At 37.9% G+C, this 25,258-nt stretch overlaps 1 protein-coding gene across 14 annotated transcripts in view; it reads left to right on the top strand.

Moving 5' to 3' along the window:
- The window catches only part of PRELID2 (PRELI domain containing 2), a 42,903-nt gene extending 19,485 nt beyond the window's left edge, over nucleotides 1–23,418 (top strand). The window contains exons 5-9 of one of the 14 annotated variants that reach the window (XR_006283092.1): nucleotides 11,632–11,737; nucleotides 13,250–13,464; nucleotides 18,634–18,669; nucleotides 18,750–18,814; nucleotides 19,342–23,418. Coding sequence is in view for 4 of the 14 variants with exons in the window: in XM_043520109.1 (XP_043376044.1) it covers nucleotides 11,632–11,737; nucleotides 13,250–13,462 (319 nt within the window). In the remaining 10 variants the exon portion in view is untranslated. Of the gene's footprint in view, nucleotides 1–11,631; nucleotides 11,738–13,175; nucleotides 13,563–17,219; nucleotides 17,302–17,585; nucleotides 18,816–19,341 lie in introns of those variants that run through there. The other 13 variants (XR_006283098.1, XR_006283095.1, XR_006283094.1 and 10 more) reach the window with 13 other exon arrangements.
- The last annotated feature ends 1,840 nt before the right edge of the window (nucleotides 23,419–25,258 follow it).

Here is a 25,258-nt window from a genome sequence, read left to right as displayed (position 1 = left end):
TAGATGTTTGTTCGGCACCTAGCATGTTGATTTAGGGCAAAAATGTCTGAGACATGAGATTACATAAAATCTCCCCTGCTTCTGAGTAATAAGGTGGCTTCTTAGCAGTGTTGTGGTTAATGCAGAATTGGGTTAACTTGTACGTTTTGTCCTGTCTTCACTTTCTGTACCTTCCACTTAAATGTGCAACTTGCTATGTGGAAGTTCCAGCTCAACATGTAACCAAAGCTTACCAGCCACATTTGTAAGTAGCTGTTTCATTTCATCCAGAAAATATGAAATGTACAAATATAAGAAATTTGATGACTCCTCCTTTCCTTCTATCTAATCTATCTAAAAGACCAAATAGTAGATAGCTCTTTTTCTGGTGGAGCCATTTTTTGGTGGGTGATGCAAAGGTTGCATTACTCGGAAATACTCAATGAACACAACTTTGAACTGCTCTACAGCATTTTGCTATAGGGCTATACCAGGGATTGGCAACCTTTGGCACGTGGCCCGCCCGGGTAAGCCCCCTGGCAGGCCAGGCTGGTTTGTTTACCTGCCGCGTCCGCATGTTGGGCCAATCGTGGCTCCCACTGAGAGATGTGCTGGCTGCCGCTTCCTGCAGCCCCCATTGGCCTGGGACAGCGAACTGCAGCCAGTGGGAGCTGCAATTGGCTGAACGTGTGGACACGGCAGGTAAACAAACTGGCCCGGCCCGCCAGGTGGCTTACCCTGGCGGGCCTCGTGCCAAAGGTTGCAGATCCCTGGGCTATACTAAAATTTGAAAGTGTCATCTTTGTATTTATTGTGTATTCTTGGTTTATTTATCAGAAACTTAGCATGTAGACTGCCCACCTTTTTTACTTAATTTGTTTTGCTTACACTGAAATGGACATTCTGATAGTTTATTCTGATGAATAGATTGGTCTGTCTAGTGTCACACTGTGCCTTCCATAAGTACTTCAGTATCCTCTGTTGAAATGCTATGTTATGTCTAACAGTAACTTTTGTGAAAGTCATTTTCTCTACTGGCCCTGTTTAGTGTCATTGTAGGAATATTGCTCCTCTTTCTCTAGTAGTGAAATCATACAGGAAGACGGGGCTAGTCCTCGGTATTCTGAAGTCTCAGACGGCTATTTGTGTTTCCTCTTTTGCATTTTATTTTATGTTCAAACCCCCTTTTCCCCACTTCCCACCTTTACCAATAAACACTGAGCTCTAAAGATTGACTCCCACCTGGCAGTTGCTCCTGTAAAATTAGTCTGTAACTCTCCTTGGGAGTGGCTTTGCTATATGAGTTCACTAGGTAACTTCAGTGCATCAAACTTTCTTTTTATTTTACAAAGCAAAAGTCGTAATTATGTTCAAAAACACTTTAACTGTCAAAATGGTTGCAAAATAGATGCTTTATATTTACAAAGTCCATATACATCTTTCTAATTCTTTTCCCCAAAAATGAGAACCCGTGTGTAATCCTGTAACAACAAACCAGTTCACCCAGGGTTGAAGCTGAAGGAATAGATTCTGGTTTCAAATATCCAAGGAATTGGTAGAAATAATGATGTTTAAAAAAATATGCCATTCCACTTTTATCTTGTCCTCTTTAGTTCCTTCTTGTGTAGCTTTGTCTGGTCTTCTAGGACTGAAATGGTAACTCAGTATCAGTAATGCTGAAATGCAAGGGAGGAAAACTGCAATGGAATATGAAATAGTTTATATTCAGTGCCTTGCATAATGACAGGTTTCAGAGTAGCAGCCGTGTTAGTCTGTATTCGCAAAAAGAAAAGGAGTACTTGTGGCACCTTAGAGACTAACAAATTTATTTGAGCAGAAGCTTTTGTGAGCTACAGCTCACTTCATCGGATGCACTGTATGCTTCACGAAAGCTTCTGCTCAAATAAATTAGTTAGTCTCTAAGGTGCCACAAGTACTCCTTTTCTTTTTGTGAAATAGTTATGAATCGCTTGATCCTTTGCAAATGTGATCAAGTCACCAATAATTATTTAATTACAATGCCCTATATGTGGTTTTTTTTTTGTTTTTTTTTGTAAACATGCATTTTCGGGCTACTGTCCAGTTGGAGTTGCAGTCAGACACAGAACCGCAGGGAACTTGCAGCTCTTTTTAAGCAAGTTCAGTTTGTTTCTGGAAGTTTTTTGTTAGAGTTACATCTATATCTGTTTCAGAGTAGCAGCCGTAATGCATCCGATGAAGTGAGCTGTAGCTCACGAAAGCTTATGCTCTAATAAATTTGTTAGTCTCTAAGGTGCCACAAGTACTCCTTATCTATATCTGTGCAATTAACATGCTGTTCTTTTGCCTTTGGCTACAGCTCATCTTGTTTTTCTTGCCTATAAGCTGTGTTCCCTGTCACAATTATCATTTAAAATGGCTGTCCTTAGTGAGTGCATAAATGGCCAGTTTATCAACAGGGATTCTGAAACATTCTCAAGTGGTTTTAAGTATTGCATTATAACTTCCTTCTATAAGAGAAGTTTTCTGTAGTTTCTGTAGTTTTCTATAGACAGAGATCGCTGCAATTTTCCTTTAAATCCCTTGTCTGCATAAGTCCATTCATGTGGATTTTTCCATCATACAAAGAATGAGCTGTTCAGAGTTGAGCACACTGTAATAAGATGAGGCTGTGAAAGGTTCTGATGAAAAGTTGAAAACATTTTGGAGGTGACGTATTTAAATCTGTGTAAGAGACCTGCCACTGGAGATAAGTAGGAAAGCAATGCATGGTGAAGAGAATTGTAAGTGGTCCTGATTTAGTAACAAAATTGTGCGTTATGGCCTAAAGTAGGAGATGTTCTGAGAATGAGAATCCATCTCAATCTAGATCTAGACAGAAACCTGTTGTAACAGATTTTTTTTTTGCGACCACAGAAAATTATAGAAAGAGACTGGTTTTCATGGGCAAATTCTTGAAATTCCTTAAGGCATTAAACGTCTAAAGAGAAGAATGGAATTCCAAACCTTACTCAGTCATCTTGTGCATATTGTGGCTAGATTGTATTTATGTAATCTGCTTTAATGTGATTTAGTTAAGGATAGCATCATAGCAATGAATGAAAGCAAAGTCTCCCTTGCTAGTATGAATTGTGATCCGCTTTTGCAGCAGGTTTTGATGACAATGTTCCTTGTTGGCAACTCTAGGGTAAGTGACCACCCCAGGAATTTAAAATGTAAAGATACTGGGCTGTTCTGATAGAAAAATAAAAATTGCATCACCTAAAGTTTCCGTAGGTGGGACTTGTTTAAAGGCCCTCCCGACATGCCCTCCCAACATGGAAGTTCTCCTGAATTGCGTGACTTCCCCAAAGTCACCTACCTACGTCCTTTGGAAGGATGGATGTTGCTTCAACGTGACAAAATAACCCTTTCTTTCAGATGGATGTTTTCTGCTGTGGCCTATTCTAGAGGCAACTTTGGAGTCACTACTGTATTTAGAGTGGATGGCTACTCTTCAGAGAGAGCACTCCAAAGTGCTAAATACTAGGTGCCAGATTCTGATCTCCATTGTGCTGGTGTAAATGCAGAGTAGCACCACTCAAGTCACCTAAATTAGCAATAATGTTAGCTCTACTCAAGTCAAGAGACACTGGATTTATACCGATGTGACTGAGATCAAGATGATTTTATTATTTGTATTATCATAGTGCCTAAGAGCCACAGTCATGGATCAAGATCTTTGTGCTATATTCTATAGCAACACAGACCCAAAAGACAGTCTTTCCCGAAGGAGCTTACAATCTAGATTGAATCTGCCTTGTAGCATTTTGGGGTTCCTTTTTATACACATTATCCAAATGCTCTTCCTGCTACCCAAGTCCTTACAAATCTACCTAGATTCTGTGGTCTCCCATTTTTAAAAGAGTAATTCAAACTGGAACAGGTTCAGAAAAGAGCTACTAGGATGATTAGAGAAATGGAGAACTTGCATCACAAGAGGACACTTAAGGAATTTGGCTTGTTTAGCCTAACAAAAAAGAAGGCAGAGGGGGAGATATGATTGCTCTCTATAAATACATCAGAGGGATAATCATATCTCCCCCCTGCCTTCTTTTTTGTTAGACTAAAGGAGCCAAACTCCTTAAGTGTTCTCTTGTTATGTAAGTTAGTTAGTGGTGCCACAAGTCCTCCTTTTCTTTTTTGATAAGTTTATAGAGAGGATGGTATAGTGAGATTGATTACAAGGGCATATGGCTCTTCTGCAACTGCTATTACCAAATATCTCTGGCCATTGGAAACTGAGCACTAGATGGGGAGGGCTCTGACTCAATGCAGAAAAATTTTCCCAGGTGTCTAGTGGGTCTTGCCCAGATGTTCAGAGTCTAACTACTCCCCATATTTGGGGTCAGGAAAGAATCCCCCCCCCCCCCCCCAGTCAGATTATTGGAGAATTGTTTCGCTTCCTTTGCAGCATGGGTCGCTTACTGGTTTAAACTAATGTAAATGACGGATTCTCTGTATTTTGAAATCTTTAAATCAAGATTTGAGGACTTCAGTAACTCAGCCAGAGGTTAGGGGTCTATTACATGAGTGGGTGGATGAGGTTCTGGCATGTGGCATGTGATGTCCAGGAGGTCGAACTAGATGATCATGATGGTCCCTTCTGGCCTTAAACTCTATGATTCTCTGAGTGCCTCACAAACATTAATTATCTTACTCCATGGGAGGGTAAGGAAGTTATGTCCTCATTTTACAGATTGGGAAGTGGAGCATAAAGAGATTAAGTGACTTGTCCAAGGTCAAATAGGAAAGTCTGTAGTGGAGCTGGGAATTGAGCCCAGATCTTCCTGACTCTTAGCCCAGTGCCTTACCTACAATACCATACTTCCCCTCAAAAGCAAAGGTGATGTTTCTGTTCAAATACATATGCATACAGTTATGCTAAGTGCTGCATATTTTTCTTTTCTTGCAAAGTAAATTCATGCTCAGAGGAACTCACAAGGACCCTGAGTTTGGAAAGCTTTTAGCACCTACTGGGCACCACTGTAAGTAAATAATAAAGCATTTAAAATGGCATGATCAGGCAAATGGGTGATGCACTGTGAAATGAATTACTGTACCTATTTTAAATTACAGCAGGTATCTGGTTCAACACATGGTGTCTATGCTTTGCTTTGCTTTCCTGGATACTGGAAAAAGAAATTCCTGTGCCTCTTTGTTCTGAAGTCTACACTTACTTTTTCTGTCCGGAAATACCATATTATTGGCTAGTTGTTTTTTTGTTCCCCCCCCCCCTTGGTGTGTCTTTTGAGGACTCTGCCAGTCTGCCTACGCTGTTAGAACAATGACAGATGGTTAGGTGAATATGCTGTCATTTAATGTGAATTTGTGGAGAAAAAATAAGTTATTTAATGAACTAGCCAATTGAGATGTAAATACGGTGTTGGAAACCTCACCTCTGTAATTCATTAAAATTAAAATGAACTAAAGCCCAAAATGTTGTTGTTCTGCTGCTGTTCTCAGTAAATGCTATGTTACTGTATAAGTGGGAGAGAGAATTTAATCAGAAAAATGTGAACAATTGGGAATTGTTTAAGAAAACTTTACTAGATGCCAAAAAAATCAACAGTTGAGGAAGAAGGCTATATAGTTTAAAAAAGAAATTGATTTGGCTTAGAGGGGAAGAGAAGTTAACTATTAAAATAAATGGAAGAAAGAAGTTGTTGATGATAATGAATATTAATCAGAAGCTAGGAATCGTAGAAGATTGATAAGGGAAGCAAAGGGACACAAGGAGAAATTCTATAGCCAGCTGTGATAAATAAAGGGGGGGATAGCTCCCTCTGATGGATGGCTGGCCGGCCAGCCAGTGAGTTAGCTGTAAAATTGGTAGCTGTTTACTTACTTTACTTGTAAAGGGTTAAAAAGTTCCCCAGGTAAAGAGAGGAAAAAAATTGGGCACCTGACCAAAAGAGCCAATGGGAAGGTAGAACTTTTTAAAATTGGGAGAGAAACTTTCCCTTTGTCTGTTGTTCTCTGGGCTGGAGGGACAGAGCAGCCATGCTGTAAGCAACCTAAGCCAGGTGTGATCATAAATCATCAGATCATGCCTAGAACTACTTATCTGAACTCCAAATGCGTAAAAAGAAAAGGAGTACTTGTGGCACCTTAGAGACTAACAAATTTATTTGAGCAGAAGCTTTCATGAAGCATACAGTGCATCCGATGAAGTGAGCTGTAGCTCACGAAAGCTTCTGCTCAAATAAATTTGTTAGTCTCTAAGGTGCCACAAGTACTCCTTTTCTTTTTGCGAATACTGACTAATACGGCTGCTACTCTGAAACCTGTCTAAATGTGTAAGTAGATCAGAATGTTTAGCTAGATGCAACTAGGGTTGTTTTTTTTTTTATTGGCTTGTGGACTCTTCTGTGCTAACCCCATATGCTTTTGTTTGCTTGCAACTTTTAAGCTGAACCCCCAAGAAAGCTGTCTTCGGTGACTGATTTTTGGAATTGCTCTTTTAAAAACTGTTTTCTTTCTTTTTTGTTTTTAATAAAATTTACTTTTTTTAAGAACAGGATTGGATTTTTGGTGTCCTAAGAGGTTTGTGCAGGTTGTTTTGATTAGCTGGTAGCCATAGCTAATTTCCTTTGTTTTCTTTTTCAGCTCTTCCCTGGAAGTGTGTGTGTGTGTGTGTGTGTGTGTGTGTGTGTGTAAGGGCTTGAGGGTGCCCCACAGGGAGGAATTCCCAAGTGCTCCTTCTTGGGTTCAAAGGGTGGGGTGGTGGGGTGGTTTTTTGTTTGTTTGCATTTGGATGGTGGCAGTGTTTACCAAGCCAAGATCAGAGAAAAGCTGTAACCTTGGGAGTTTAATACAAGCCTAGAGTGGCAAGTATTTTTAAAATCCTTGCGGGCGCCACCTCTGCACTTGGAGGAACAGAGTTGGGATTCAGCCTTGATATTAGCAGAGTTCAGGACAATAAGGTCTCTAGGTATAATAGGAACAAAAAGACTCCTGACGATGGTATTGGCCCTTTAGTAGCTAGAAGTGGTAGAATTATCACTAATAATGCAGAAAAGTCAAAAGTATTCAATAAATATTTCTGTTCTGTATTTGGGGAAAAACAGATGATGTAATCTCTTCAGATGATGATGATGATACCCTTTCCATTCCACTAACATCCAAAGGAGGATGTTAAACAGTGGCTACTGAAGTTAGACATTTTTAAATCAACAATTCTAGATAACTTGCAGCCAAGAGTTTTAAAAGGGCTGGCCAAGGAGCTCACTGGACCATTAATGTTGTTGATTTTTCAGTAAGTCTTAGAACACCTGGGAAAGGTTCAGAAGACTGGAAGAAAGCAAACGTTGTGTCAGTATTTTCAAAGGGTAAACAGGATGACCCAGGTAATTAAATGCTTGTCAGTCTGACATTGATCCCAGGCAAGATAATGCAGTGGCTGATATGGGACTCCTTTTTACTAAAGAATTAAAGGAGGGTAATATAATTAATACCATTCAACATGGGTTTATGGAAAACCGATCCTATCAAACTAACTTGATTTCCTTTTTTGATGAGATTACACGTTTGGTTGCTAAAGGTAATAATGCTGATGTAATATACTTAGACTTCTGATAATTGTAAACAGGCACTCATTGGCTGGGGGTATTTCTAGCACGGATCTGCAGAAATCCATTCTTGGTCCTACACTATTTACTTTTTGTCAGTGACCTGGATGAAAACATAAAATCATGACTGTTTAAAGTCCCCAGAAGACACAAACTGGGGGAGTGATAAATAATGAAGAGGGCAGGTGACTAAAACAGAGCAATCTGGATTGCTTGATAAACGGGGTGTAAGCAAATGATATGTGTTTTTAATGCAGCTAAATATGTGTACCTAGGAACAAAGAATGTAGGCCATGCTTACAAGATAGGGTACTGTATCCTGAGAAGCAGTGACTTTGAAAAAGATTTAGGGGTTGTGGTGGATAATTGTCCAGATATGAGTGTGATTCTAGTGTGAGGCTGCAGCCAAAGGTGCTAATGCAATCCTGGGATGGATAAACTGGGGAATCTTGAGTGGGAGTAAAGAGATTATTTTATCTCTGTATTTGGCACTTGTGCAACCACTGCTGGAATGCTGTGTCTGTTTCTGGTGTCCCCAATTCAGAAGGATGCTGGGAAATTGGAGAGGGTTTGGAGAAGAGCCACAAACATTATGAAAGGGTTAGAAAACCTGCCATGCGGTGATAGACTTGAGCACAATGTATTTAGCTTAACAAAGAGAAGGATAAGGGGTGACTTATCTACAATCTATAAGTACCAACATGGAGAACAAATATTTGATAATGAGCCCTTCAATGTAGCAGAGAAAGGTATAAAACAGTCGAACAGTTGGAAATTGAATCTTGACAAATTCAGACTGGAAATAAGGTGTAAATTTATAACTTTGAGAGTAATTAACTTTTGGAATAATTTACCAAGGGTCATGGTGGGGTCTCCATCACTGGCAATTTTTAGATCAAGATTGGATGGTTTTTCTAAAAAGATTTGGTCTTGAATTATTTTGGGGAAGGTCTTGGGCCTGTGCTATGCAGGAGGTCAGACTAGATGATCAGAATGGTCCTTTCTGCCTTGGAATCTATGAAATATGCAGCACAACCAGGACAAAAATTATAAGGACTATTAATCCTTGTGCTTCAGGTGACAAGTTGGTAAGCACCTGGACTCGGAAAGAAATTTCTCCAGTGTTACAGTATTACAGAATTGGCTGGGTGCAAGTCCTCCTGCCCAATACTTGAAAGCACCTAATATAAGCTACTGCCAGAGAGAAGACAGGAGATGGTCTACTGGCTTGTTACACTGTGGTTTTTCATATGTTCCTAAAACAAAGTGTTGTAAGGTTTTGAAATGTTTTTGTATTCCATCTAATCAATCAAGGACACCGCTTGTTTGGTAAATTTTGCAAGGTTCAGACTTCACAACTTTAATTTCTCTTCCACCTCTCGGCCCCCACCCACCGTGAATTTTAAAATACTTTGGCATCTGTTTATGACAGACTATCTGAAAAGTGTCCTTGTTCTTACAGATATGGGGCTGCTTGTGTTTGAAATTACAGTTTATAGAAGTGCTGGATTGAACTGCTAGATTTTTACAGAGCCATTCCCCTAGTCTACATTCTGTGGAAGGAATTTATCCAGGTCCATAAATACTGGAAATTCAAGACAGCACAAACACTCTGACCTTCTATCTCTGCTTTTAAGAGCTCTGCCAGTTTCCAGAATGTGGAAGGATTTTTGAAAGAGGAAATGGGGGTGGAACGCCACAAAACAACCTTTGTTTGCTATTTGGCTCTCAAGAAGAGTATCCAAATCCTCTCAAATGACCTTTACTGGGATTATATGACCCAGAAAGGGCTGGAGAGCTACACTTGTTCCATTAAGATGTGCATACTTGCAAGCCCCTTTGGTTTAAACTGAACACAATTTTTACCAAAAAAATTCATGGGTTTTTACAAAATGTATTATTCATTTTTTTTCTGATTTTTTTTCACCCTACTTTTTGTCATTTTATTTTTATTTATATATATATATATATATATATATATATATATATATACACACACACACACGCGCACACACACACACTTGTTTTATTAGGAAAAATACATACATCATGCAATGTGTTGTGTTACGATAATACATTAGTCTGTGTGTATATTCAAAGCTACCTGTTCAAGTAAGGCTATGTATTAGTCTAGGTTAGAAGATACACACAATAAGCAGACAGGCACGTATGCAAGCTCTGAAGTGTGTGCGCATCTGAACGTACTGATGAATCTCATGCCCACAATATACACATTTCAAGCCGTTAGCAGATAACGGTTTAAAGATTTGACACACTAAAATGGGAAGAAAATGAAAGTCTGTATCAGAATGTTTCAGAACACAAGGAAGTAGTCAAAAGCGTAAAAAAAAAAAGAAAAAGAAAAGAATGAAGCTGAGTGTAGTGTTGCAAATGGTGTGGCCCAATTATTAAATGTAAATATTTATAGGCTACTAGTTCTAAGTCTACAATAGTAAACTGTTTGTTCAAATGAAAAGTTTTATTTCGGGATTAGAGAGAGTGTTTATTTTCTTCAGAGGTGGCATTGTGTTTTGTGTTCTGTTTTAGTTATGCAGCAAACCACACTGATGATCAGAATTCAAATCATTAATCTACTGAATACTTTCCTCCTCCCTCCCCCGTTTTTCATCCACCCCAATAAACCCCGATATTTACTCAGAAAAATTATTAATAGTTTTTAGCACTCATTTTCATCTGTTTTTGTTGTGGTGGTGGTAATAAACACTGGGAAAAATTAAATTAAATAAAAACTGAAAATGAAGGGCCCTAAACTCATTTCAAATGTACTCATTGCTCCATGTGTAGACACTTCATAAATTCTTACATAACAAAAGCTTCCTCGCTAGAGGACCTCACACTTGATATAACTTTTAATTTTAGTTTTGAAAGCCCAAGCAAGCTGTGAGAGCATTCCTTGACACTGTCTGAATAAGAATATTGCTAGGCTTTTTGTACTAAAGACACTTTAATTAAACTCCCATCACGAAAACAATTAGGCCAAATTTGCAGTACTTAACGAGTCAATAATTTAGTAGCTGGATCTCATTAATACACTTCTCCCTGTGACTGTGTTGTTGTAATGATGTGGCATTGCCAGCTGTGTGCTACAAGAATCAATCAGTGATCAATATTTTTCATGACCTTTTTTTTTTAACCTCCCAGAGCCATGAAAAAGAAATATAAATAAATAAATCTTGACTGGATGGGGCTGGGTCTTCATGGTGGCTTTATTATCTCTTGTGGCCACATTCCTGTTTCTGAGGACAATTTTCCTACCACTCAAGCTGGAACAATTTGCATAGTGGGGGGTGCTGAGAACTGTTGAACCAAACTGTAAACCTTAAATATGATGGAAACCACTTCAAGCCAGAGGGTGTGGCAGGACCCATAGCTCCTCTAATTCCAGCACCTATGCACTCCAAAATTATCTATCTTTGACTCCATTACATTGTTGTATTAAATTGCATCAATCTGAAAGACAAAAGCAGATGAGCTTGGTTCAGCTCAGTTTACAGATAAGGAACTGAGGCCTGGAGAAACTGAACGAGGTCACATCACCACAGTTGGCTACCTGGTTGGCAGCCTCAGCAAGGTCATAGAGATGAACTACTCTGACATTTAAAAGAGAAATATCCAGGTTATGATTGAGGCTTTCTGGCTTGCCAGTGTGGAAGTTAAGCTTGTTTCGCTGCTGCTTGTTTGTTTTGCAAAGGACCTTTAGTGTTCAAAGCTGTCAGTATGGCCCAACCTCACCAAGAAGAGGGGTGTGAGTCTTTCATTGTGGTGGGCTTCACCCACCATTCCCACTACACCTTTCACCACCATTAATTTTACAACAATAACAAAATCATTTTGAGGAATAACAATATGAATGTCTCCCCCTGATGATGGATAAAAACACTGTTCTTCCCTGCCCACAATAGTACCCTCTCTGATTCACTTGTCTGAATCTAAGCAGTGAATTTTGATTTTTTTTGTCTGTTTCTAAAATTATAGTTCATCATAGAATTACTGTCCATGCATTTAAAGAGAGGAATACAATTGTTACATTCCTGTTTTATAGGACCGAGTTCATCCAGAAAGGCAGGATATCCATTACCGGAGCAGGGTTGCTCAACTGTGTATTGGAAGCTTTTGCTCAAACCTTTCTAAATCAAGGAGTCAAGAAGGTAGGTTTAATTTATTATTTAGATTTGTTCCTAAAATTACATTTTAAATCTGTCAAATTCTGCCTATCCCTAATAATCTAGTTTGGGTTTTAAAATCATAAGGAGTTTAAACTTGGCTTCTTCACCCATCACCCATTTTTGGTCTTTTCCTTTTATTGTAAATAATAAACAGAACAAGAAATGGGATACAGTTTGAATATGTAATAGTAATTTTCCAAACGTATTTTTAAAGCATTATGGGGCACTGCCAGATCAATTTTGTTAAATTCATTATTCTCATTTCCTTTAGCTGTTGAAACTTTTTTCCTGCTAACATTTCATTGTACTATTTAATATACTATAATAATAATAATATTAATAATAGCTTATCATTTTATAGCACTTTTGCATCCAATCATCTTGCAGTACTTAATGAACATGCATGTATGGCTGCACTTTCCTCCCCGAGTAATGTTGGCTGGTTCAGGCAGCTTGATATATTTACAATAGCAACAGTCAATTTTCTTGTAGCGATTTTATATGCATCAATAATCCTGTCTTTTTGGTAAGAATTATGAAAGGAAATAAAAGCCACTCTGGTATCCAGAAGTGTATCCCAAAGGAAATAATGTTCCAACATCATTAATTTGAGGAAGGCATGTCATATTGAAGATCTGGGTTTACAAACAAAATCTCATGCAAATTATTCACCATGAAATTGAAGGATGTAGAATTCTTACATTCGTTGGGAGTGGGGGTTTTGAGGAGGAGGAGGAGAATATGTTAGTGTACAACTGGCTCCATATACAATTTTTCATCTGCTAGAAAGGAAAGGGATGCTTAATTAAGCCTTTTTACTAAAAAATACACATATTAAGTGTTTTGACAGGTATGTTGCTTTTATGATGTACATAAGTGTGGGTGGGTGACCAGTGGTGCTGCATTTTCATATTGGGATATAAATCTTACATAACGCAAAAAATGTAACTGACCTAAATTTACAGCACTGTTCCCTCTAAGCTGTGTGCGTTTGCACGCGCACACAGATCCTAAACGCCACGCACACGGTGAAACATAGCGCACACAAAAATTTGCACACAAGCACAATAATTTGCACAGAAGAAATTTTTTGCTCACACGGCCTGTCAAAAATTAGAGGGAACATTGATTTACAGCATTTTTTTTTTCTTTACCAGGAGTAATTTCACTTTTTAAATGCACTTGAAGGATCCGCATTTGTCAAAGTTGACTTCTTCTAATTAGGAACAGATACAAATGATAGACTTCTTGGGTGTAGGATTTTCAGAAGTGTTTTTTTTGCATGCTATCAGTCTCTCTGTTCTCAGAGTGAGAGCTGTGTTCGTATGCTTGGCATTAAGTCGAGTTCGTTCAGGGTGGGCATTGGACTCCACCAAGGGTGTATCTTGTCCCCACTCCTGTTCATGATTTTCCTGGACACGATATCAAGGCGCAGCCGAGCTGTGGAGAGTATCCAGTATGGGAACACGGAGGTGGAATCTCTGTTGTTTTCAGATGATGATGTCCTTGTGTCCTCAGATTGTGATCTCCAACGTGCACTTGAATGTTTTTGCTGCTAAGTGTGAAGTGGCAGGGATGAGAATCAGCACCTCCAAATCGGAGGTCATGGTCCTCTCCCAGAAGAGAGTGGACTGTTCCTTCCAGGTCAGGGGACCAGCTACTCTTAGTGGAAGAGTTCAACTATCTAGGGGTCTTGTTCACGAGTGAGGGTAAGTGGGAGTGTGGCGGTGGCAGTGATGTGGGCACTGTACTGATCCATGGTGGTGAAGCAGAAGCTGAGTTCTTGGACAAAGTTCTCTGTTTATAGGTCACTCTACATCCCCATCCTCATGTATGGTTGTGAATTTTGAGTAATGACTGAAAGGACAAGATTGCGGTACAAGCAGCGGAAGTGAGGTTTCTTTGCAGGGTGGCTGGGCTTACTCTCTGAGACAGGGTGAGGGGCTTGGCTATTTGGAAGAGCCTCGGGGTACAGCTGCTACTCCTCTGAATTGAGAGGAGCCAGCTGAGGTGGTTCGGGAACCTGATTAAAAAATGAGAGGCTGATTTTGAAAATATGAATCCAGGTATTACTCTGAGTAATATTCAAACGGTGATTTTCATTTTTCCCCCCCTTGGGCTACTTTTGCTACCCTAAAAAGCCTTATTCTTTTTAAGTAACTACTGTCTCTTTTTACACCTTTTATAAATCTTTATTTTGTAATGGGTTAAACTTTAAGCACCTTACTAGTATGTCACAGCTTGGGGTCAGTGCACAAAATAAAGTCCAAACCACAATAACTGTACAATGCTGCACTGGAATCTCTTTGAGAATTTTGGCTATGGCTGGAGATCTGTGGATAAGAAAAACCCAAATTAAACAAAATTGACTTACACATTTTGCAGACCTTTTGCTTCTATGCTCTTCTTGATAAAGCAGTCTCTCCTAGTGCATTGGTTTTCTTTAAAACCCTTGGATGGGGATTTCTGTTAGAAAGAGCTGGGAATGAGGCAGATCCAATTATGCTCGGCTAAAATATGCTCACTTTCAGCAATAGAAAGATAATCTTTTAAAGTGTTAAAGTAATATACTTAATAAATGACCACGCTTGCGTTCTAAAGATTCCTATAGCTTTGAGTTTACTTAGTCCCAAAGCCAGCACTAGGTGAAGATTAATTCATATAGAAATATCTGCTGTTCAGAATTGTGCCAGTAGTAATTCAATTAATCCTAAAGACAGAATCTTGAGACCATTAATAAGGAGAGTCATTTTACCCCTAATGAATTGTCTTTTTCTGCACTGGAGAAGAAATTATGAAATAATTCATTAAGACCTAATAAATCTTCTTGAGATGCAGATTTGTATCTGTACCAAATTTATATCATGTAGCCAAAAAAGAGACGCTTCCTCATTATAGCTGATATTTATAGTGCTTGTAATAAATAGAAGTATAATACGGTCAGGATTTTGAAGAGTTTACAGAGAACATACCCATCCCTGCCACTAGTCCACATTTAAATCCTACATTTTTAGTTATTAAAATGAGAGAGGTTATTATGGTGGGGTGGTAGGAAGTGTAATTGAAGGACTGGAGGGGAAAGCATTGAGAGAGAGCATAGGCTTCAGATGAAGCAGGTGAAAATGCTGTCTTAATATTTATAGTTATGAATTGACAACAGTCAGGTGTCTGTTTTCCCACACAATCAGTTTCAATATCTCTGAATTTCCTATTGTAATAGAGTAGAAGGCTCTTCTCTATTCATGGAGCACTAGAGAAGATGATTTTGAATTTTTTTTTCAGTATATTTCATTACTAAGATATGATCTCAATAACTGTGAAACTTTGTTTTAAAAAAATTGACTGTGAAATCTTTGACTCATATCTCTAGAATTTCTTCTTCGATTTAACTCAAACATTGACCAAAAATTATACCCTGTGATGGGGAAATAAACTGTGAAGTGTCAGAATTATTCCTTTTGTTTTGTAGAAGTTAGGAGTTGGAGCTTGAAAACTAGCCTTTAACGGGAAAGTTGAGAAAATAGAGAGATGTTGGGGGGGCCTCGTTTTTTCTTGTTGTCCTAAGGCTCCTTTATGGTACTCTGACAGTGTAAAGGAGCCCCAAACCAGGTGGAAATGTATAGGGGGTTCCCTTGCTAGCATAGAACTGACCAGATGGCATAGGGTGCATGCTGGGGAAGGGAGAGGGCAAGTCATTGGAGTTACTATCCTTCTATTCTCAGCTTTTCCCTGAGCAACCAGAGTGCAAGTTACAGCAGTTTTGAGACTCAGGGAGTGCAAAGGTGGCTTAAAGCACCAAGTGCAGGACTGGAGCAATGGAGAGTTGGGGCTGAAATCTCAAGTCGATACATCACTGTTCACTAGATTATGAAGAGAGGAGTTGCTACATTACAGTCAATGTAGAAAGTAGAGTGTAAATAATTTTTTTCCCTGAAGATTCCTCTCCAGGGGGGAAAAAAAAAATCTGTGGCTAGTGTGCATTTATGTAGTAGCCAATAAGATTGTCTATAGGAATAATTCAAAAATCTGGACAGATATGCTCCAGGAATTCTAGGTATCAAAACATGTCATTCTGGCACTTTGTCAGACAAAAGGCCTCTCCCATATTAGAATTCTTGTCTCCAGTTTATTAAATATTGTGTAGACATAGCCGTTGGAAGATGCTTACTAGCTTGAAGGGGAATTGATGAACAACAAGTCATATATTTTTATCTTACTTGTTTAAAAAAAATTATCTAATTGGTTTGTAGGTTCACTGCTGATCATCTGTAGAAGTATTCGTATACAATCTGCCTTTTGCGTATTAAGTAAAACAGTTTTAAGGCCATTTTATAAAATGACCGTGCATACCAGTGTGCATTGATTCGAGTCTTATCCAATGTCTCTAAAGTCCTGCAATGTTTGTATTATTGCCCATTCTTGGAATATTTGTTTAGATTAATTTTTGATGCCAAGAACAACCAAAAAACATAATGAGATGGAAATATAAATGAGTTGTGTCCATTGATCTAATTAATCTAAAATGATAATCAAATATTTGTTTAATCTCTCAAATGTTTTTGTCATGGTTGCAAAAAGAACGTGAGATATTAGGATGCTGTTTTCATAGGTTTAGAATAATATAGAGGAGACTATTGAAAGAAGCGGCTAGTGAATCAAAAACTTCCAGATTACGACGCTTTGTACTGGAAGGGGAAATGACTTTTACATTCAGACCTGGATTTTTTTTCCCCATCAGAATCAAATTTATGGTTTCTACTTAAGATAAAATTCTCCAAGCAGTTACTTAATATCATATTTTATTTAATATTTATACAGTTCAGTAGTTGTACGTGGTACATTACAGACATGATCTCTGTTCAAAGTAGCTTGGAGACAATATTAGTTTTCACCTAGGTTATAAACTACCAGCTAAGGTTCCTTAACGTGGTTTTTCTATGGAAGAGTTGGAGAATAGATTGCCATTCATCAGACTTTCCTTATTTATTTTGTCAACCATCCTCTTGGTTTGTTTTTGTACCTTCTTTGATATCGGATGTCCTGTGTGACACTTCACCCAAACTCTGTAAGCTCTTGGCTGTTACACAGACTAATACAGTATTATCTAGGTATTTGCAAGAAAAGAGAGATTCTTGCAGTAAAAATAAAATAAAAAAATCTTTACCTTGGAAAAAATAAAACTATTTTATGGCTTGTCAATCAGAAAAGCTTTTAAGCTGTATCTATAAAGGTGGACAGCTTAATGGGTAAGCAAAGTTTTGTTCTGCATTTCAAGTGCATCATTGCGCTGTAAGTAGTGCAAATTTAGCCCCTTTAAGTTTGATCTCTGGGGACTGAGATTTAAGTGTTTGAACTTTAGTTGAAAGGAATATATTGATTAGTCTTTGATTTAGTCATTCTCCACTGAAAAGTTACTCAGTAATGACTTGTACCTGCCCTTTAGTATTTTTTATTCATTTTATAGATTCTCTCCCCACCCCTCAACAATTCTGCTTGAAAGACTGCAATGCTATGAGGAAGAGAAAAGAAAAAGCACCTGTCACACTGTGAGCATAATTGATTCAATAAATAACATTTTTAAATTCCCAAGGCAAACCTCAGAGTCTTCACTTATGTAAATTAGTGCTCTATTCTGTAAATGGTGGCATGCTTAATTTAGACTGATGGGCTAAGCTAGCCAGTTCTCGCTTCCTATGGAAAGAATAGTCATGGAAGGCGAGCTATTATATACATTTCTAAAATTTCATCTGATTTTTAATGTAGAGCTGTGTAAAGAAGTGCTCTTAAACTTTTTATTAAAACCAGTATTGCTTTTTATTTTCCACCGCAGCGACTTGAACTGAGCAAGAATTTTCTCAACTTGTCGAACAGAAGAATACACAGGGTGAAATCCTGGCCTCATTAAAGACAATGGCAAAACTCCTATTAATTTCAGTGGGGCCAAGATTTCACCAACAAGATGTGAACATGTAGTAGCAAACATTATATATAGTCTTGCAGGGCGTACTCCATTACGGCTCTTCATCCTTAGCACTGTAACAGCCCGAGTTGGTTAGCATATAGGTGCGCTGTACGGCCTGCTTTTTGTCCTTTGCCTGATACTGGACTATGGCCAGTTAGTAGTGACATGAGGTGAGTATGGGGAGGCTAACTTATTGTTCTTTCACTGACTTGTTTGACTTGAGCTGGGTTTCTTTGCTTATTTAGCATCTTTCCAAAAGTTTCAGGGGCTCCCAGAGCATTGGATTATTATAGTTTAGTAAACATTTGAATGAATCAATAAATAGAACAGACAAATGTATGTTGCCTAAGACATTGCCTGTCCTGAGGATTAACCCCCACTTCAGCAGTCAGTGACAAGTAACCTGTGTCTTGCTCTGGTGTAGTCCTTTAGTGTAGACACGGCAAGTGTCATTTGTACTAGTAGCGTTTACCCCAGTTTCTAGCAGTGTTTAGCTGATGCTCCTTTATTAAAAATAACGTCCAGCTCTTATGCATCATGTTTCATCCATAGAGTTCAAAACCTTTTACAACAAAGGTAAGTGTTATCCCCATTTTACAGATGGAGAAACTGAGGCAGAGGGAAGTGAAATGCCTTGGCAAAGTTCACCCAGCTATCCAGTGGAAGAGCTGGGAATAGAACCCAGATCTGCTGAGTCCCAATCCAGTGCTTTAGCCACTAGGCCAAAGTGCCTTCAGTGAGAATAGAATGCTGTGGGCACAATATGATGTAAACACTCCCCTTCCTCATCTCCCCACTGCCCCAAATGCACACACCAAGCTATATAATGCACTGCTGCCCCAATATTGCTGCAGACAAAATTACAATGGAATTATTACCATTTTATAATAAGGCAGTAAATTGTTTTTTTTTCCAGATTTGACCATCGTCCCATTGTTTGGATGATCTGAAGTTAAGTTATCTGTGTGCATGTTGTAATGTCTGTTTTATGTGATATATATGTAGGTTGTGATTTGTCTGTATTCTTTACAGGGTATTAGAATAATGGAGACGCTTCTGCAGGAACAGTGTGGGTGCCCGTTTTCCTGAGAAGAACTGTAAGTGTGTCATCAATTTTAATGATTCAAAATGCAATATATATATATTTGCACACACAAAATGTGTTTATAAAACAGATTTTTTTTTAGTTGGTAATTTTTGCATATATACATTTCTTAACTAATATACGCCACGTGTTTCTACATAGACTTATAGTCCATTTTGAATAATATCCAACACTTGTACTGATTTCAGGAAAAAATAATGAACTGCTGCTTTGTGGGACTTGATAATACAGCAGCGTTCCTTAATATCATGTTGATTAAGACCTCTTTTGTGGACTGTCTTTTTCTCCCCCATAATTTATCTATCACTAGACCATGAGAGTGATAGTCAGACTTAATAAAACAAGATGTTAGCTTTGTCTGGAGATCATTATTGTTTGCAGAAAAGTAATCTCTTCAAAGATTGCCCATAGAGGCAATATTTGGCCAACTTTAAAAGTAGCTTCAGAATGAGAGTAAATGGCTATTGATTAGCTCCTAATAAATATTCTTCTAAAAACTGTTTTCTTTGCTTTTTACAGGAAGAAAAGTGTCATCAGAGCAATATATCTTAATTGCTGTCACAGTTTCCAGGGAAGTTATCCAAATTTTATTGGTACCATTTTATTGAGGAAACAGAATACTCAATATGCACAGCTTGGCAAAAAGATGACAATAGTCTGTACATCTTTCGGAAAAGATTAAGGAAAGATATGTTGTTTAAAGAGACTTGGATCCTGGAGAAGCAGCTGTAAATGTGGAAATAATGTCTTCATGTGGATTTCGATGTAATTTCCAGAGACTAAGCATTCGCTGCGAGAACCAACATCAGCAAAAACATAAATAGCCCTTTTTGCTGTGGAGAGATCTTCTACCATGTCAGCCAATGCACAGTTGTCTTGAGTCTTGCCAAGAGAAGTATCAATGAATGTCCCCTATTCATTTTAATAGTTTATTTTGAAGCTTAGCTGTTAGGGGCAGTGATTCTATTCACAGAATGCAGAATCTAATAAGAAATGTGCCATGACAGTTCCATGCTGTTGTGTGGACTCTGCATTTCTCTGCAGGCATTTGGTATTTCTAATGTCTGCAAACCCTGAAAACAAACAACAAATTGAAGCTTCCTTTGGGAAAAAAAAAATGTCTAGTCCTTCTGAATGTGAACTCATGCAAAACTTCCCTGCTGAGCCTGTAGAAACACGGAAACAATAGTTCTGGGACATGTTACTACACCCATTTGGAATCATCACCCACATGCCCGTGCCAGTGTGGTTGGATTAATTTAAAAGGCTGTCCCATGACTATAAAGTTACAAGTTTTAAAGTGAAAATATTTGTCATCCAAATGTTCGTTCGTTCGTTCGTTCGTTCGTTTCTTCTTTCTTTCTTTCTTTGTCCTGATAGGAGCCAATTGAGAAGTTTAAGGGGCTTAGAAGGTCTCTGAGTAAAATTCTTAAGGGAAAAGAGAGCTTGCATGGATGAGGGATTCATTTTGAAAGAGCAATTTTATTTAAAACCTCTTTAAAAAAAAATACAATTTAGGTATTGCTGAACAATACCTCTGTCCACAGAGTCCCACTGAAGTCAATGGGTGTCAGATGGTACTAAGTGCTTTCAGTTGAGCATGAGTGTGATTGTTTTTACTACTGAGGCCTTGGAGAGGAGAAATTTTGGCAAATCCACATTACTGTGTACCATGCCAGAGGATCTTTAATATCCATGCAGAACAGGCTGAGCCTCTGCTTTTAAGACCTTATTGGAACAGCTGAGGATAGGGAGGGAAAGAAAGGAGCGGAGGGGGAAGGTAGACCTAGTACACTTTTTTTAATGGCAAGATCAACTAGCAATAGAATTATTTGACGAGGGAGATACAGAGCTGTTGTTGTTAGTGATGCTTAACAGTCAGTTAAATAAAGTTCTTGTAGCAATAGTGTGGAGGCAAATCTTGTTCAGTGTGAGGACAAGTGGAGTAGGTAATTTGTCCTTTCCAACCCTATCAGATATAGTTTTTGATCAAAAAGGCTAAAGCAGCATGGAGTATAATCACACTGACTGTCTACAACCAGTGTATCAAGGCATGTTTAACTCACTGCTTCCAGAAGTTAAGCAACTTTTCTGGTCATCTGGAAAATCGAATAGAATTTTGGGGGGCTTTTTTAGTCACAAAGTTTAAGGCACCCTAGGATATAATCCAATATACTGGAGTCCAATAACAACTTTTGTAACTTGTGCTTGAGCCAAAAAGGAATTTTGCTAACAAGGGGTTTCTCTTATATTTAAAAGTTTGATGAATGATTCCTAATGGCATATTGCATCCTCCTATCTAGGTAATATAAATCCAAACCAGCAGAGTACTCAAGAACATGAGTAGTGGCGAGTAGCCCCAGTTTCTCCAATAGGACTACTCAGGTGCCTAGAGTTATAGACATGCTTTCCTAGATCTTAACCTTTATGAAGTGAAGACAGAAACAGAAATGAACAAATATGTTCTTCACAACTCTTAATTTTTTTTTTAAAGCTACATTGCTGAAAAGCTGGGCCTTAACTTGTAATTCATATATTTCAGCATGACAGAAATCTGATTGCTCATTACACTAAAGGCATGACATAGAGCATACTGCTGAGGAAAGGGTAGACATAAAAAAACAAGCATTTGGAAGTGAGAAAGTGGGTTGATAAACTGAAATACAATGGTGATGTTTTCTATAGTAAGTACACCTCTGTAAACTGATTTTCATTTTTGGAATGGTGTATTTTGAGTTTCTGCATTGCTTATATTGTTCAGAGAAACTACTGATCTTAACTAGGCCATATTTTGGTTTTGTCCCTATGTAATTTTGCAGTTTATGAATGAATAATTTTGATACAGTAGGCAAACAAAAACTTAGAGGATGACTCCGACTGGACGACATAGGAGAAAGAGACCATGTAGTAAAAGACACTTATGTATCCTGTATGTATGTATACATCAATTACAGTGATGCATCTGATGAGCTAATCTGTGGGGATGACAGCTCTGCTTTTTTCCCTCTTGGCACTGTTTATCCTGAGAACATAATCGTGTAGATAACATCAGTTTGTTGAATAAACTAACAAATTATTTTAGAAGTGCAGCATTAAATGTTTTCTGGAGATTCAAATAGGAAGAATATATGGGATCTGGTAGAAAATCTTTCTTTAACCACCCAAAGGACTGGTTAGGAAAAATATATCCAAATAATAAGTAAGCTTTTTAGTCTAATGTCCCAGTATGAAAGTTTTTCTAAATGTATTCAATGACTGATTAATGATTGAGAATAGTTGCTCAGATATATTATGATGGTAGTGGTATATAAATACATAGATACTTTTGTAAATGTATAGGCCAAGATTGTCAAAGTCCTATTGTGTCCTTAGTAGGTCCCTAAATAACTGGCTTGTTCCCCCCTTCTCCCCCCCGATTTCAATTCCCTCCCCCACTCCCTCCAAGGAGCCTAATTTTATGCACTGCAGGGTCTGACTAAAGGCCTACTTTAGTCAGGGGAAAGAAATATATTTGCTTTGGATTGGGCCCACAGTTTTGATAATCTTGGCCATAAGAACTCCCTAAAGTCATGTTCCCTCATATTTGCAAACTTTCGTCTCCTGGATAGTGCTGCATTTGCCATCCGGTGAAACCTTTTCAAAATTAAATATTTTTTTCCTTACTCAAGACCAATGTACCTGGGGCAAAATAATTTTGCTTACTTTTTCTCTGGAACTTTGTCATTCTAGATTAAGTCTATGCTTCCAGGCAATTTAGAAATTCTCTTTAAGCGTTGCTTATTGCAGTTTTTCTTACTGGCTATTTTTAAAATCTTTTTGTTCGTTTGTAGATTACTCTAAAGCTCTAGGGGGAAGAGTTTTATATACAGTTAAACAAATTTTGTTAAGGAACAAAATAAACAAACAACTCACAAAACTAACAGGAACAATCCTAGGTAAAATGATGACTCTCTCAGCAATGAGAGAGTCTGTGGAGGTGAGGAAGGGCAAATTGGTATTTCAGAATGAAGTAGATCATTTGTCTTAACTATATTGTGTTTATGAGCTTTGTCGTGGTAGGATGAAAATTTGTTAATCTAATGTAATAGCAGTCCTTTTTGCTAATGCACTCAGAACATTTCAGATAGCTAATTGCTAATGCTGCCATTAAACTATCGTGTGTGTGTGTGTGTGTGTGTGTGTATAACATTTTTTAGCCAAACCAGCTGCTAGTGTAGCATATAAAAGAAAATCATGTATGTGGAACAATGATTCAGGGACTTTATTTCTGCCAGGTGATCCATTATCAGCTTAGCCATATGGTGAGGAAAGGTGCTATATATTTTTTTATGTATATTTTGAGTGTATGAATGTATATTAACTGTTGGATACACAATATTCTTTTATATGCAAACTACTACACTGTGAATATTGAGTGTATTATCATGCTATTGTATATATGCTGTGTGATTATACAAAGGCTACTTGAACACAAAGGAAAAGTAAAAATGTCAGCTAACTACAACAGCAAATGATATCACTCCTCTGTACAACCTTGAAATAGTGCACCTCATTACATTGCAATTCTTTTATAAAATAAAATTATTAGAACTCCTGTTTCCAGATTATGCTCTGTTCTGTTGGAGGTTCCCGCCACTGGGCTTGCTCAGATACACACGAAAAAGAACTCTGGTATCCTCCCCTCCCCACCCCCACCCCAAAGTCAAATGGGACTACTCATGTTAGCAAAGTTTTGTGTATGCATGTTTACAGGATTAAGCCATGTGCTAGAGTCACAGCTCGTTTAAATTTGCATTGCTCCTTTTAAAATCAGTGGGCCTACATCCGTTTATCAATTGAAAATTTGGCCCCAATATGTCTTATGTGGAAAGAATCCTGACCAATCCATGGATATTGCCACAATGGACTGAATTGCCTCTAGTTTTGTTTCTCACTTTGCTAGTTAACTGAACTCTTATAATTTAGGTCTTTGAGCATTGAATAGTAAGCATTTGTGAAATGTGAGAAGCATGTAATGACCAACACAAAATGCAATTTTCTGATATATTTATAGGTATTCTCTTGCATGTTAATGCTTTGTATTGCTTAGAAGGAAATGATAAAATTATTTTTCATAACTTGAAATCGCTCACTGCTTAGAACAAGTGCATGGAAATTTGTGACTGGCATTTTGATTCTCGATCAATAGCCATATTATTTCAATGGATTTTTTTTTTAAAAGCAGAACACATTAGTGGGAGCTCAAACTAAAAAACTGATGCCATGATCTAATCCCCAAATTTTCATTTGTTACAGTCTTCACAAGTGCATTGAAACATTTTTATTCTTGGGGGTAGATGGTTTAAAAATCTTGCAGTGCATGTCAAGAAAATAGACCAAATATACAGGTAAGTTACATTTTGTACCCTCCAAGGTTTGCAGTTATTGTCATTTTTGAGTTAGTTGCAAAGACTAATTCCAAAATGTTGATAGGAACATTATTTAGCTGAATATCAAGTGAAAGAATTAGACCTTTGTGGTGCAACAGACATAGAAAATCTAAACCAGTGTTTCTCTATCCCCAGAGGGGTCATGAAAGGTAATTGGGAGGTTGTGAGCCATTGACAATTGTACTACAATCAAAAGCAAAGAAATATTGCTTCCCTATCCCCTCACATCCTTCAAGGTCAACCTCTTGAAACGTATACCAATAAATTATACAGGCTTATCATTGATACAATCTTATAGTAAATGTAAAGGGGTTGTGAAAAATTCTGAGTTTCAGTAGGGGGTCATCAGCCTGAAAAGGCTGAGAATAGGGCTATCAATTAATCGCAGTTAACTCACGCAATTAACTCAAAAACTTAATTGTGATTAAAAATTAATTGATTGATCGCACTGTTAAACAGTCTAATACCAGTTGAAATTTATTAAATATTTTGGATGTTTTTCTGCATTTTCAAGTATATTGATTTCTGTAACAACACAGAATACAAAGTGTACAGTGCTCATTTTAATTTTTTATTCCAAATATTTGCACTGTAAAAATGATAAAGAAAAGGAAAGTATTTTTCAGTTCATCTCCTCATACAAGTACTGTAGTGCAATCTCTTTATCCTGAAAGTGTAACTCACAAATGTAGATTTTTGTTTTGTTACATAACTGCTCTCAAAAACAAAACAACATAAAGCTTTAGAGCCTACAAGTCTACTCAGTCCTACTTCTTGTTCAGCCAATCGCTAAGACAAACAAGTTTGTTTACATTTACGGGAGATACTGCTGCCAGCTTCTTATTTACAATGTCACTTGAAACTAGGAACAGGTGTTTGCATGGCATTTTTATAGCTGGCGTTGCAAGGTATTTATGTGCCAGATATGCTAAACATTCATATGTCCTTTCATGCTTCGGCCACCATTCCAGAGGACATGGTTCCATGCTGATGGTGCTCGTTAAAAA

The sequence above is a fragment of the Dermochelys coriacea genome, chromosome 8, assembly GCF_009764565.3.
Source record: "Dermochelys coriacea isolate rDerCor1 chromosome 8, rDerCor1.pri.v4, whole genome shotgun sequence".
Taxonomy (NCBI): domain Eukaryota; kingdom Metazoa; phylum Chordata; order Testudines; family Dermochelyidae; genus Dermochelys; species Dermochelys coriacea.
This window is presented reverse-complemented; position numbering and strand designations above follow the sequence as displayed.